The 11,792-nt window shown below is 37.9% G+C and overlaps 1 protein-coding gene across 1 annotated transcript; it reads right to left on the reverse strand.

Moving 5' to 3' along the window:
• Positions 1–13: 13 nt before the first annotated feature.
• On the reverse strand, positions 14–11,358 carry LOC136664510 (dihydropyrimidinase-related protein 1-like). The gene is made up of 15 exons (XM_066641693.1): positions 11,232–11,358; positions 9,431–9,519; positions 8,879–9,063; positions 8,128–8,292; positions 7,458–7,519; positions 5,606–5,686; positions 4,932–5,000; positions 4,699–4,819; positions 4,303–4,459; positions 3,945–4,086; positions 3,177–3,347; positions 2,877–3,056; positions 1,825–1,990; positions 1,652–1,669; positions 14–1,140 (listed from the first exon to the last, which is right to left on the reverse strand). The coding sequence occupies exons 1-15, from the start codon at positions 11,256–11,258 to the stop codon at positions 1,049–1,051; spliced, it is 1,725 nt and encodes a 574-aa protein (XP_066497790.1). The 5' UTR covers positions 11,259–11,358; the 3' UTR covers positions 14–1,048.
• Between the last annotated feature and the right edge of the window lie 434 nt (positions 11,359–11,792).

The raw sequence follows: 11,792 nt of genomic DNA on the forward strand, positions 1-11,792 counted from the left end.
TTGTTCATTGTACTTTTTTATTTAACACAGCTAAAGGGTTTTGAGCTACATCACAGCACTAAGAGCATGACATGGAAACAGCAATAGTCTTTCTAACAAATTAAAAAACAGATACAAAAACAGCAGTAGAGATACAGTAGTTTGTGTTATGCTTTACGATTTGTTGTTGTTTTGAACCTACAGTTGAAGGTAACGTCCTACAAAATCATCACAGATGCAGCTGCTTCTCTGGTTGGATAATTATATGCTAAAGGGATCCTCAGCATTTTCCAAAATTATCCCTGTTTGCCACCTCTGTAGCTTATAATTTACCACAAGAAAAACAATTTCAATGCATTTCCATGTACTTTACATGAATTTTAATTTGATGTTTCAGCGTACAGGACAGAAGCAAATGGGCAAGTTCTAATTTCTATTAGTTTAAAACACTAAAGATTAATGTAAAACACTGAAGATTTTCAGTGAAATGTATCCGTACATTTTTCTTGTAAATCTATGTAATCCATTCTTTCAGAGATTAAACTTCTTTTCCACATTTTCTCCTGTTAAACCTGTCACCTAATACTTTTTTTTAAATTATTATTATTCATATATTAGCCTGAAAACAGCAGGTATTTGAAATGCTGAAAACTTAACAGTCTGAAAATGGGCTTGACATATGTATGCTCACTCTGTGACACATTCTCTCCCTCTGTGGCACATTCTGTTTTGTAAAGCTACTGCTTTGTGAAAAATAAGACATTTAAATTATTTCCCATAGTAATGAACTATAAAGTACAGAACCGGCACACAGAGATTTGTATCCCTTTAAAAAACATGTAGAATTGCATCTCATCCAAGAGAACACAAGAAGCATTTTAACAGCAGCATCAGACTCGACATGCAGGGAACCCACTATCCACATGCAGTAATAAACACACACACACACATACATACACACACACACACACACACACACACACAATCTAACACTTCTGCCCCAGGTTTCTCTGAGCAGAGGCAATAAGCACCACTGGTTTCATTGTGAGTGTGAGGGTGTATTTTACTCTCAGCCCAGGCTGGTAATGCTGGAGCGTCCTCCAGGGGGGGCCACAATGCGATGGCAGGCTCGACGGGGGCCATTCTCATCCGCCTGGGACGCTACAGAGTTTCAAAAGTAAAACATCAAACAAGTTGATATCCTAAGTATAGGATTGGTAAAAACCCTATGCTGCAACCAGTCATTTACATTTGTAACATTTGGGACGTTTTTTACCTCGAGTGATAATAATAATAATAATAATAATTTTAGTCTTGCCCCGGGATGCTTGTTTTTGTAGCATGGTGTGCTTAACCTTCTGGGCTCTAAAAACATATTCTCAATTTTTGCAAATTTTCTTTAATTCCCAATTATTTGCAGTTCATATGTTTCACATCAACCTATTCAGAGTATGAATAATTGGATATGAAATATGAAGATTTGTAGAAAATATCCTTAGACCCCAGAAGGTTAAGCAAGCAGTGAGATTCCTCTGTATCATATCAATCCCCATAATGCTTTACTAGTATTTTATTTCTGAATCAGTTTACAAAATTGCAGCATATACATCTAAATAAGCAATGCCTCTGTGTGTGTATGTGGAAGTATGTGGGTGTGAGTAATTTGCGTTACCTTGTGGGTATTCCGGCCCTGTGGAATGCATTGTAGGAGAGCAGAAGTATATATATAAGTATTTTTACAGATCATTGAAAGTCCAGTGGTCACACTGAGCACTGGAGTTTATTTGTAGACTTTAAAATATATCATATTTTATATGTGCTTATGCTCATGATTGTCCTGCTCACCTGACAGGCTGAAGTTGGACAAGTGCAGGTTTCTAATTGGTGGAGGCTGGTTCTTCGCAGGTGAGGTTTTAGCTGAAGGTGCAGGGGTTAAGTATTTGGGTGTGGGAGGAACATCACAGACAGGCCCGTCATACACACCACGGGAAACTGGTTGCAGGGCAGAGGCCTACACACACAAAGACAAACCTTTAAACTCCTATGAACAGCATCAAAAGTATATAGTTGCTGTCCAATCAAAAACATGTATTTCCATGTTTGTGGATGGTTACTTTTGAACACAGCAACTTTCTTTCACACTGTAAAAATTTTATGATGAATAAAATCTTTTTACATTGACTTTCATTGAAAGTTAAGAAGGATTTTTGATGGGACAGTGACGATATGTCGGACTTAACAAACTGTAACATCCATTCCATTTAATTTAATCCCTCTCTGTTACCGTACACTGAATAGAAAAGTTCAACAATGGAATTACACAACAACTTAAAGAGACATATACCCCTTTTTTCTACAAGTTAAAACACTTATCTGCTTTGGTCAGAACCCTACAGCTGTGTTCTCACTGTCTTAACAGCCCTGTTCAGAACGGCCGCATTCAGCGCCTGTTCCTTTAAATGATAATGAGCTGCTCACTGTTCACCCCGATCTGAGCACACAGCACTGATGAGCGAGGTGCAGAAGTTCTAGTTTTTAGCCATTTTCGCTCTGTTTTTTTTGTTCTCCGTTCTCGTTTTCTCAATTTTTACTCAGTGCTCTTATTTCTCCATGCTCATTGTGTCTGTTTTGCAGCATTTAACCACATCTTTGCGCAGGTCAACTGCTGTGATTGGAAAGACTCAGACAAGGAGGTGGGTCATTTCTAATGTCTCTGCCCTTGACATCAGAATCGGTGCAGAATCAGAATGATTCATTTTATTACCTTGCTTTTACTCTGTCATGTCTCTTCGACAACTGAACCTTAAATTCTAGCTTAACAAGGATCCACCTAGAACTAAACCTAGAACCAAAGTGTGTTATTAAAAAAAGTATTTGAGTCACTGGAATGTGGTTACCTTGTTTCTCATGCGAATGCGCTGGTAGGCATAGTTAGGGAAAGCTTTGCGAGAAATGTAGCGTCCAGATCCTGGTTCGACATTCAGGGTGTCATTCTCAAAAACAACTCGGCCCTGACTAAGCACAACCTGCGGTCCTCCTCGAACCTCCTGCCCCTCGAAGATATTATACTCCCCATTCTGAAAGAGAGAGAGAGGGGGGGGAGTAGGGGAGTGGAATAGAAGAAGAGAAGATAAGACAGAGGGACAGTTGTACTACAAGCTGCATCAAAACTCATTTTTAAATCAAAAATGCCTCACCGAATGTTGGGACTTGGCTGTGATGGTTTGGATCTTCTCTGAGTCCCAGATTACAAGATCAGCATCAGAGCCCACGGCCACACGGCCCTTACGAGGATAAAGGTTAAAGAGCTTTGCTGCGTTGGTGCTTGTCACAGCAACAAACTGATTCTCATCCATTTTTCCAGCAGCCTATGAGACAGAAAAATGTTTATCTCAAGTTTCTCATCAGTTGTCACTAGCCAGGTCTCCTTCAATCACTTAATGCTACCAACCTGCGAGAGTAAGGTTTGCCATTAACATGTCACCTGACTGCTCAACACACTTGAAAGAAAATGTTAAATACCCAATTCAGGTCCAGAATTCCTCAAATTTGTGTGTCAACTGCTGATGTATTTTGTGCAGGTTACTTCAAGCACAATGCTGTGAGACAAAACTAAGAACTTCACAAGTTCATTAGAAGAGCTACTGATATTTACATCTGGTGCAAGAGCTCAGATCAGTCACTCAGACTCTGAAGTGTTCATGTCTTCAACTGGAAGATTGCCGGTTCTATCCCCAGAGTCGGCAGGTCATGACTGAAGTGCCCTTGAACAACGCACTTTATACCCAACTGCTCCATGAAATGTATGCTTACTTTTCCCTAGTTTTCACTAGGTGTGTGTGTAAATGTGTGTTTCACTGTACGGGTTCGGTTAAATACAGAGAACAAATCCCTCTGTGTGCTAGCACAGCGGTCAAAAAAGTGATTCTATTTCTAATTCTAAACCTTAAAAATGGATTCCTCACCACTCCTTTGTCCCAGATGAAGGACATTCTCTCTTCAATTCCATTGGTCCCCTCAGGAATGAGGGTGAAGTCATCTTTCCCAATGGCCTTCTGGGAAATAGAGTACACACAATGTGCACTGCCTAGCACCTGTAGCTCCCCACTGCATAATAAAGAATTCATATAGAAACAGTAAACACATCAAAATCATCAACAAATGCATTAATCAGCACCAATACCAGGTTCTCACAGTGTAAAACGAGCTGTTTCTCATTATCATCATTATTTTATATATTCACCATAATTCAGCCATATATCAATTATTTCATTAATCAATCTCTCACAGAACACCATATTAACTGATTGACAGTGGGAGTACCAGGCCAACATGGAGGTCAGGTGGTCTGGGGTTGTGGGGTCAGGGCTGAGGGGTGGTGAAGTCACAAATGCAGCAGCTTTGGCCCAGTTTTTGCTCCAGTAGTGTGTGCCATCTGTGGCTATGCTGGCTGTGATTGGCTCACCAAACACAACAGACCCTGTCAGAAAGATACAAGAAAGACTAATAGCCGAACCCACCATGGAATTTTATATTTAAATTGCATAAAAATAATAATAATAATAAAATATATATATATATATATATATATATATATATATCATCGTGTCTAATCTACCAAAGCAGGCACTGGAGTAGAAGAAATGTCTAAGAGATTTTGGACCTGCGGCCTGTATGTTCTTACAGTGACTGCATGAAACTGAAGCATGTAGAAGGTACCTCTTTTTCTCGCTGCAGCCACAAAGTCAGCAGCTCCTTTACTCATGACCTTAGTGATGTATACAGGGCAGTTGGTGCTGTTCCCCAGGGTTATAGCCCGGAACACAGCTTCAGATTCAAGCTGCAAAGTGGAAGCTACAGTCAAACCCACAAAAACACAAATGCACAAACACCCAACACATCCTAGTGGTTGCATGGATAGAGGGAGGTAGGAAATGAGACTGGATGGATACCTCTTCAGGCCTACTCAGAACATGTCCCTCCGGTCCAGTGATACCCAGACTGAGAATCTTATTCTGCTCCTGAGAAAAGATGATACAGCTCGTAACATGGTATTTGCAAACCATTATAATATAAGACAATGATGTCTGCACCTTAATACTGGCTCCTATGCAATTTATACTGTAATACATATATCATGCATATATTCGATGCTGAAAGGTTTCTGTGAGAATTTAAAATAGGGCTGGGATATAAATAACAAACACAGACATATGATTCTGCGGTCTCCTGACAAAGAGCTACAACATGACATTTGTTTATTTACAGCTCACAGAAATGTAGAAGATTTAGACTCTAGAGAAGAGTCTGCACTGAACTATGGAGATTTATGTTTATTTGTAAATCTAGTGAAATCTTTCCTTGTGGATTTTGGTAATCCACACAATGTAAATATATATTATGTTCTGATAGATATCTGAAAATAAATATTAAAAATATAATATTTTGTCTATTCCCTCTGCAATGTTTATGATTTATGTTTAAAACTGTGACAATGTATAAAAATTTTATATTGAGATAATTATCAAGATCGATCATTGTGTTAATATTTTTATCCATTTCGCCCAGGCCTATAATAATGGCATTCAGCCACAGACACTTTGCTACTTGATTTTACTTGGTTTACCTGAGCAATCAGGTCCCCATTTTCTGCATGAACAAGAACCAAAGCTCCTAGGTCCCTCAGACATTCCATCACTTCATACAACTACAGAAAGAAAGAAAGAGACAGAGATATCCATATAATATTTAGTTTAAAAAATAATAATTATACAACTATATTTATGGTAGTATGTCAGATGTTTAATATTAAAGCCGTATATTTACACTGCCTGGCCAAACATAATGTCACACCCGACTGCATTGTTTCAAGAACCTTATGCAACATCACAATATTTATTTCTGTCCATAGTTAAAAACACTCTGCAAAGTCTTCTCCAGCGAATCTGAAAGGCTTTCAAAGGGGACGAGCTTAGGTAAAAAGCGTTACCTGATTTTCTGTGTAAAAATAAGGTAACACTTTAAATAACAGCCCGCTAATTACTGGGAAAGTACAGAGTATGTACCTGTTAAGTTAACCGTAAGATAAAATAAGTACTGAGTAAGTAAAGGGAATGATACTACAAATATGTGTTCATTACTGGTATCTTACAAACACTTTACAAATAAAGCACATACATATTTTCCGAATCCATTGTACTACTAAGCATAATTTTAGATTACAAAATTAAATTAAAAGTTTGACAGTTTATGCAAGTTACACTTACTATCATTTTTTTATACAGCTACTATTTTGAATTCACTATAGTTCTGAATGTAATTATAGATCCTTTCAAATTATTTACAGTGCACATACAGGAAAGGACATGGTCATCTACTTTTATTACAGGCACTAACGGGATTTCAAGGTGCTTTGTACTCATTAGGTTCAGGACATGTGATTTACCAAAATAATCATCATCACATACTTAGGAGATATTTTACACTGTTTAGCCTCTATGTATTGATGCATTATATTTACATAGCTGACTAATGAGGAAATGATTAAATGAATTGTAAGATACCCAGTAATAACCATATATTTCTAGTATCATGCCATTTGCATACTCAGTACTTATTTTATCTTACGGCTTACTTAACAGGTATTTACTCTATACTTACCCAGTAATTAGCGGGCTGTAATTTAAAGTGTTACCAAAAATAATTCCCCGTACTCACAGAACCACTCCTTCACAGTATGAGCTTTCATAAATCTTGGATTTGTCATCCATTTGGAATGTGCCTCTGCCATCAGGGGAGGAATTCTGGATTCATCAGACCACAGGACGCTCTATAGCTCCAGAGTTCAGTCTGTATGCTTCCTCACAAACTGAAGCTTTTTGAATCATCTTCTAACTATAACATAACTATAACGTGGTTTTCTATTGGGCCACACAGCTGTTTGCTCCCAAACCTGTGAGTTCTCATCACACTGTGAGAGTGGAAATGCTCTTACTCTCACTTTTAAAAATAGCCTTAAGTTCTACTGTTGACTTTTTATGATTTGACTTCACCAATGATCCCAAACCACTGTCATTCTAGATTTTTTCTGATCATATTGTTTCTGTAATGTTGATGGGCACGATAATCCTGCCCAGTTCTTAGAAAGTGTTGAACACACAGTAACATCTCCATGACCACATTATACATCCCTGACATAGTTCCTTAAGAGATAAGAAGCATCTCAATGCATCAGTTAAATTTAAAAGAATTGTTCATGGCTACAACAGTAGTAAATATTCTAATTATTCAATCACATATTCACATATTTCACAAAATCATATATTTGTTTATTTAAATCCTGTTGCAACTTATTTTTAGGGAAGATTTTGAATTAAAAGTAGCAGATCAGAAAGTAGAAGATTAAATCTGTAGGTTTATAAACAACATCTTTAGGTTTTGCTAGAACTCTGTATCCCATAATCCCACAGTCATCTCACCTGTGCATCAGACAGTTGACTCACATCCTTATAAGCCATGAAAACTTGGAAAGAGTTCACACCTTTGTGAAAGAGAAACAGGGAAAATACATTTCTATTGATTTATAGAATCATAAATATTAATGCACTCATGAGTTGACTCGATTCAAATAATGATCGTGACATAAATAAACAATATTAACAGAACTGTCACTCACAACTATAGACAAATTAAGAGCCAATCCACCAATTAATGTTTGTGTTTTGACTGTGGGAGGAAAGTGGAACACTTGGAGGAAACCCACACAGTCACAGGGAGAACACACCACACTCCCCACAAACAGTGACCGGAGGTTTGGCTCAAACCCACAACCCCAGGATCTTGGAGTTGTGAGGCAGTGACACAGTGTCACCCCATATGGTTTATAACACATAAAACCAGATACCAAGCTTAATTTATTTAATTTCCAAACTGTCAAATGGCGAGTCACATATTATTTCAACATCATAAAACGAGTGATTATCATGACCCTGAAATAGATTCAGCAACAATCAAGATGATGATGAAAATGAATGATTCCAATAATGTATTATGCTCAGAAAGACCTGTATTTAATGACCAGTAAATGAAGAGCGGTCTTTTGCCCTGTGCAGAGACAGAGATGGAGATAAATTGTTAGAAATAATAAACCTTTCTCTTGGACGAGTGTGTGGAGCTCGTCTTTGATCATGTCATTCCAGTCTGAGACGTCCACGTGGAGAGAGAAATCACAGCAGCTCTTCTTTTCTGCAGCATTCTGCCAATGTTCAAATGCCTGCAACAGAGACTCGCCACGCTGTGCACACACATGATCAACTACACACACACACACACAAATACACACAAACATTAACATGGAAAAACACTTTGATTAAATATCTGTGCAGATATTGGTAATGACTATATTGTATAATGAATCAGATATCATTATCAATATCTATGCAGTAACCAAACTATGTGCTGAATGTAAAAAAAGGAAAAAATTATTGCATTAGAAATTTGGACACACTCATGTGTTTGCTGATTAAAATAAAGCCTGAATATTAAAATACCATAATAATAATAATATTTTTTATTTGTATAGCATATTCTATACACAAGCTGCGCAAAGAAAGTACTTTACAGAAATTCTTACACACAAAAATTAAAAAAAATGGGCATGATTAAAAATTATTCCAAGTTATTATAAACCCAATAGAAAAAAAAAATAATAAAAGAAGATTAAAAGAAACATTAAAAAAAAATTATACTCAAATCTGGATTTTTCCTGCACCCTGAGTGAGGAAGACCAGCTTTAAGCTGCCACTCAAGTCATGGGATGCTCATTCTTAACACATTACAAACCCTCTGAGGAAAGTGTTGGAAAAACACTCACAGGGTCAAACCTAGGGGCTGTACTCACTGATCATGGTGGTTCCACCAGCGAGGGCAGCTCTGCTTCCTTGGTAAAAGTCGTCGGCCGGCATGGTGCCTAGGTAAGGCTTCTGCAGACAGGTGTTCACATCAATCCCCCCAGGCATCACCAGGCACCCCTCTGCCTCGATCACCCGCACATCACCTGGAATGGTCAGATTCTCGCCCACCTGACTGTTACAGCACATACACATATACCGTCCCTGTCATTAAAGCAACATTATTTAAGATTTAAGATTTTTACAGCACTGTCCTGGAAACAAGAGGAGCTGGTTTCCTACCCTCCTCCAAAAGTTACATCATCACAATCATTTTGAAGCTGTGATTTTAAGGTAAAAATACTACCATGACATTGGTGCTTTAAGTTCATGTGTAAAAATTTCATTCAAACAATGTCTGACCATATCTTTTGTCTTTTGCTTCATCTTTAAATACACAGTCTAAAGAGCAGGTGGTATTTTCAAATTGAGTGATTATATATATATATATATATATATATATATATATATATATATATATATATTATTAAACTGATACTAACTTTATGACTCCATCTTCCACGTAGATGTCAGCAAAGAAGGACTGATCATCGTTGATCACACACCCTCCTTTAATGAGCAGTTTCTCGCTCTGTGATAAAGAAAACAGAAACACACACAAAAACACACACAGCATATTAGAAACAGTCTGGTATTAATACATCATGTTATACCTACGATGCAGTATAATTTCTATACTTATACTGAGGCATTAAACTAAATGTTGGAGCCTTACTGTATGGATCTGAAGGCATTTAGCCACAGGATGATTATCGAGGTGGGGTACTGGATAATTCCATTTCTGGATCACAAACCCCAATTTAATTCATCAGAAACATAATGAGTAAAGTGCCAGGAGTATGATAATATCCTTCAGTGGAGCATCACAATGATTTTGAAGCTGTAACTTTAAGGTAAACATACTACATACTGTTGCTTTGATGCAGAAAACTGAACTATAAAAAGAAATATAAAAGGAAATAAATTTTAATGAATAAAATGGACATTTGTTCAAGGCTCTGATTGTGCTTTTTCTAAAATTGGTACTTTTTATTTTCTTCCTTCAATCCTTTGAGGTATAATGTAGTTTTAAATTCATTAGGCTGGGAAGTATTTTATAAATAAATATATGGATATATTGACTAAACCATACACATTTTATGATGAAACACCAATGCCTTACACAGTCAGTGCTTATTTTTTAAATATCTTACTTTGAAAAATGACAGTGCAGACTGTTGAAACAATATGAAATAGCTTACAGCTGATTTTAATTGAGGGATGTAGGTGTAGCTATACGATGGTATTTAGACTTTATGATGTTTGGACATTTGTTGAGAGGAAATTTTAAAAAGAAGATGTTGTTTCATTTCAACTGAATACCTGTTTTAAGAGATGTGGCCAGTGAGAGGTAAAGCAGATTTTATGAATGTTTGTGACAGAATCACAAGCAATGTAATAAGCAGAAAATATGCAAATCAGGAGTACATAAAGCAGAAAAGCATTTCCCATAATCTCTGATCCTTCCTAACTACAGAAAGACTAACAGACCCCTGGTTCCATTATTCTCCATTATAAAGCAGTATGAGTCAGCACGTTTTAACCTACAGTGCAGCATTTCACTAGGAAATTGAGTGATTTCAGAATGGGTTATTTATGAATTCATTCAAAGGCACTATATAGCGTTCACTCTCTAATACAGCACTGAAATACAGCATTTCCAGACATCTCCTTTGTTTACATGACGGCCCAACAACGCCCGTGGAGCCGCCATGAGCTCCTAATCTCGCGTGATATCAGGGATGCTGTCTGTATCTGTTGCCATGGAAACCACATCCTCCCCATTACAGACCTGAGAGTTATGCAGAACGCTCCACGCCCAGTGCGCTGCACTTCTTTTCAGATAGAGGCACTGCGGGTCAGGTCCATCTCCAGCGAACAGAGCCACAAAGAGGAACACACCCTTAAACCGCTTCACACACAAAACACCACTATTTAACTCGGCTCCATCGCGAAATAATATTATTTAGCTTGGAGGATGACACAGATATAAACCTAGAAAAATGGTGCACATTTGTATAACGTCATAAACACAATAAATCAACACTAATGATGAGGGTTCGTGATTATTTCAGTGCCCTTAACTCTGTTAAAGGCCCCAGAGAGAAGATGCGATGGGCTGCAGAGACACACAATGAACCAAATGAACCAGACAACAAAGGAGCTGTTATAAGACACCAAGTGTGTGTATGTGTGTGTGCGCGCGCGCGAGTTTGTGTGTGTGTGTGTGTGTAAATATATTACCTGCACTGAACCCTCCTTACGAGACATTTTCAATTCAAACTCCGATGCGCTCCTTTATCCCTTTCCTCCTTTTCTCAAGGATCCGTCACTTTGTCCTGATTTAACAGTGATACGCCCCCCGGCTCCGGCAGCGTCCCTGCAGCGCCCTCCAGCGGCGGAGAAGCTTGCAGCCGCTTTAAAGAGCCCATAACATGGAAAAACAAATTTAGCAAACATGCTATTTATGCTCCAGTCCAGTCCAGATGGGCCATGTATGGAAACTACACACCACACGCACGTTTCTTTGAGGTCCCTACAATATACACATTTTATGTATTCATTTATTTATTTATTTACAGATCGGCATTTAAAAAAATAAATCAACAAATTGAAATGTAAACAGTGATCTGCATCGAGCTTTAGAGCTCTATTAGATCACTAATTTATACCATTATTTTCCACATATTCCCTGACAGCGAACATATATCGGTCCACTGGCATAAAAAGGGTGGCACACCACTGACTGTAGACCACTGCTGGTCCACCATCGGCCACTCAGATTACTGGAAAACAAACTAATAC

Source organism: Hoplias malabaricus, chromosome 13 (assembly GCF_029633855.1).
Source record: "Hoplias malabaricus isolate fHopMal1 chromosome 13, fHopMal1.hap1, whole genome shotgun sequence".
In the NCBI taxonomy this organism is placed as follows: domain Eukaryota; kingdom Metazoa; phylum Chordata; class Actinopteri; order Characiformes; family Erythrinidae; genus Hoplias; species Hoplias malabaricus.

Coding starts and splice junctions, on each gene's coding strand:
- LOC136664510 (XM_066641693.1), bottom strand. CDS start 11,258: ATGTCTCGTAAGGAGGGTTCAGTGCAG. Junction 7,520..8,127: donor CACACTCGTCCAAGAGAAAG/GTTTATTATTTC, acceptor TCTTTCACAAAG/GTGTGAACTCTTTCCAAGTT. Junction 5,687..7,457: donor GTCAACTGTCTGATGCACAG/GTGAGATGACTG, acceptor TTCTTTCTGTAG/TTGTATGAAGTGATGGAATG.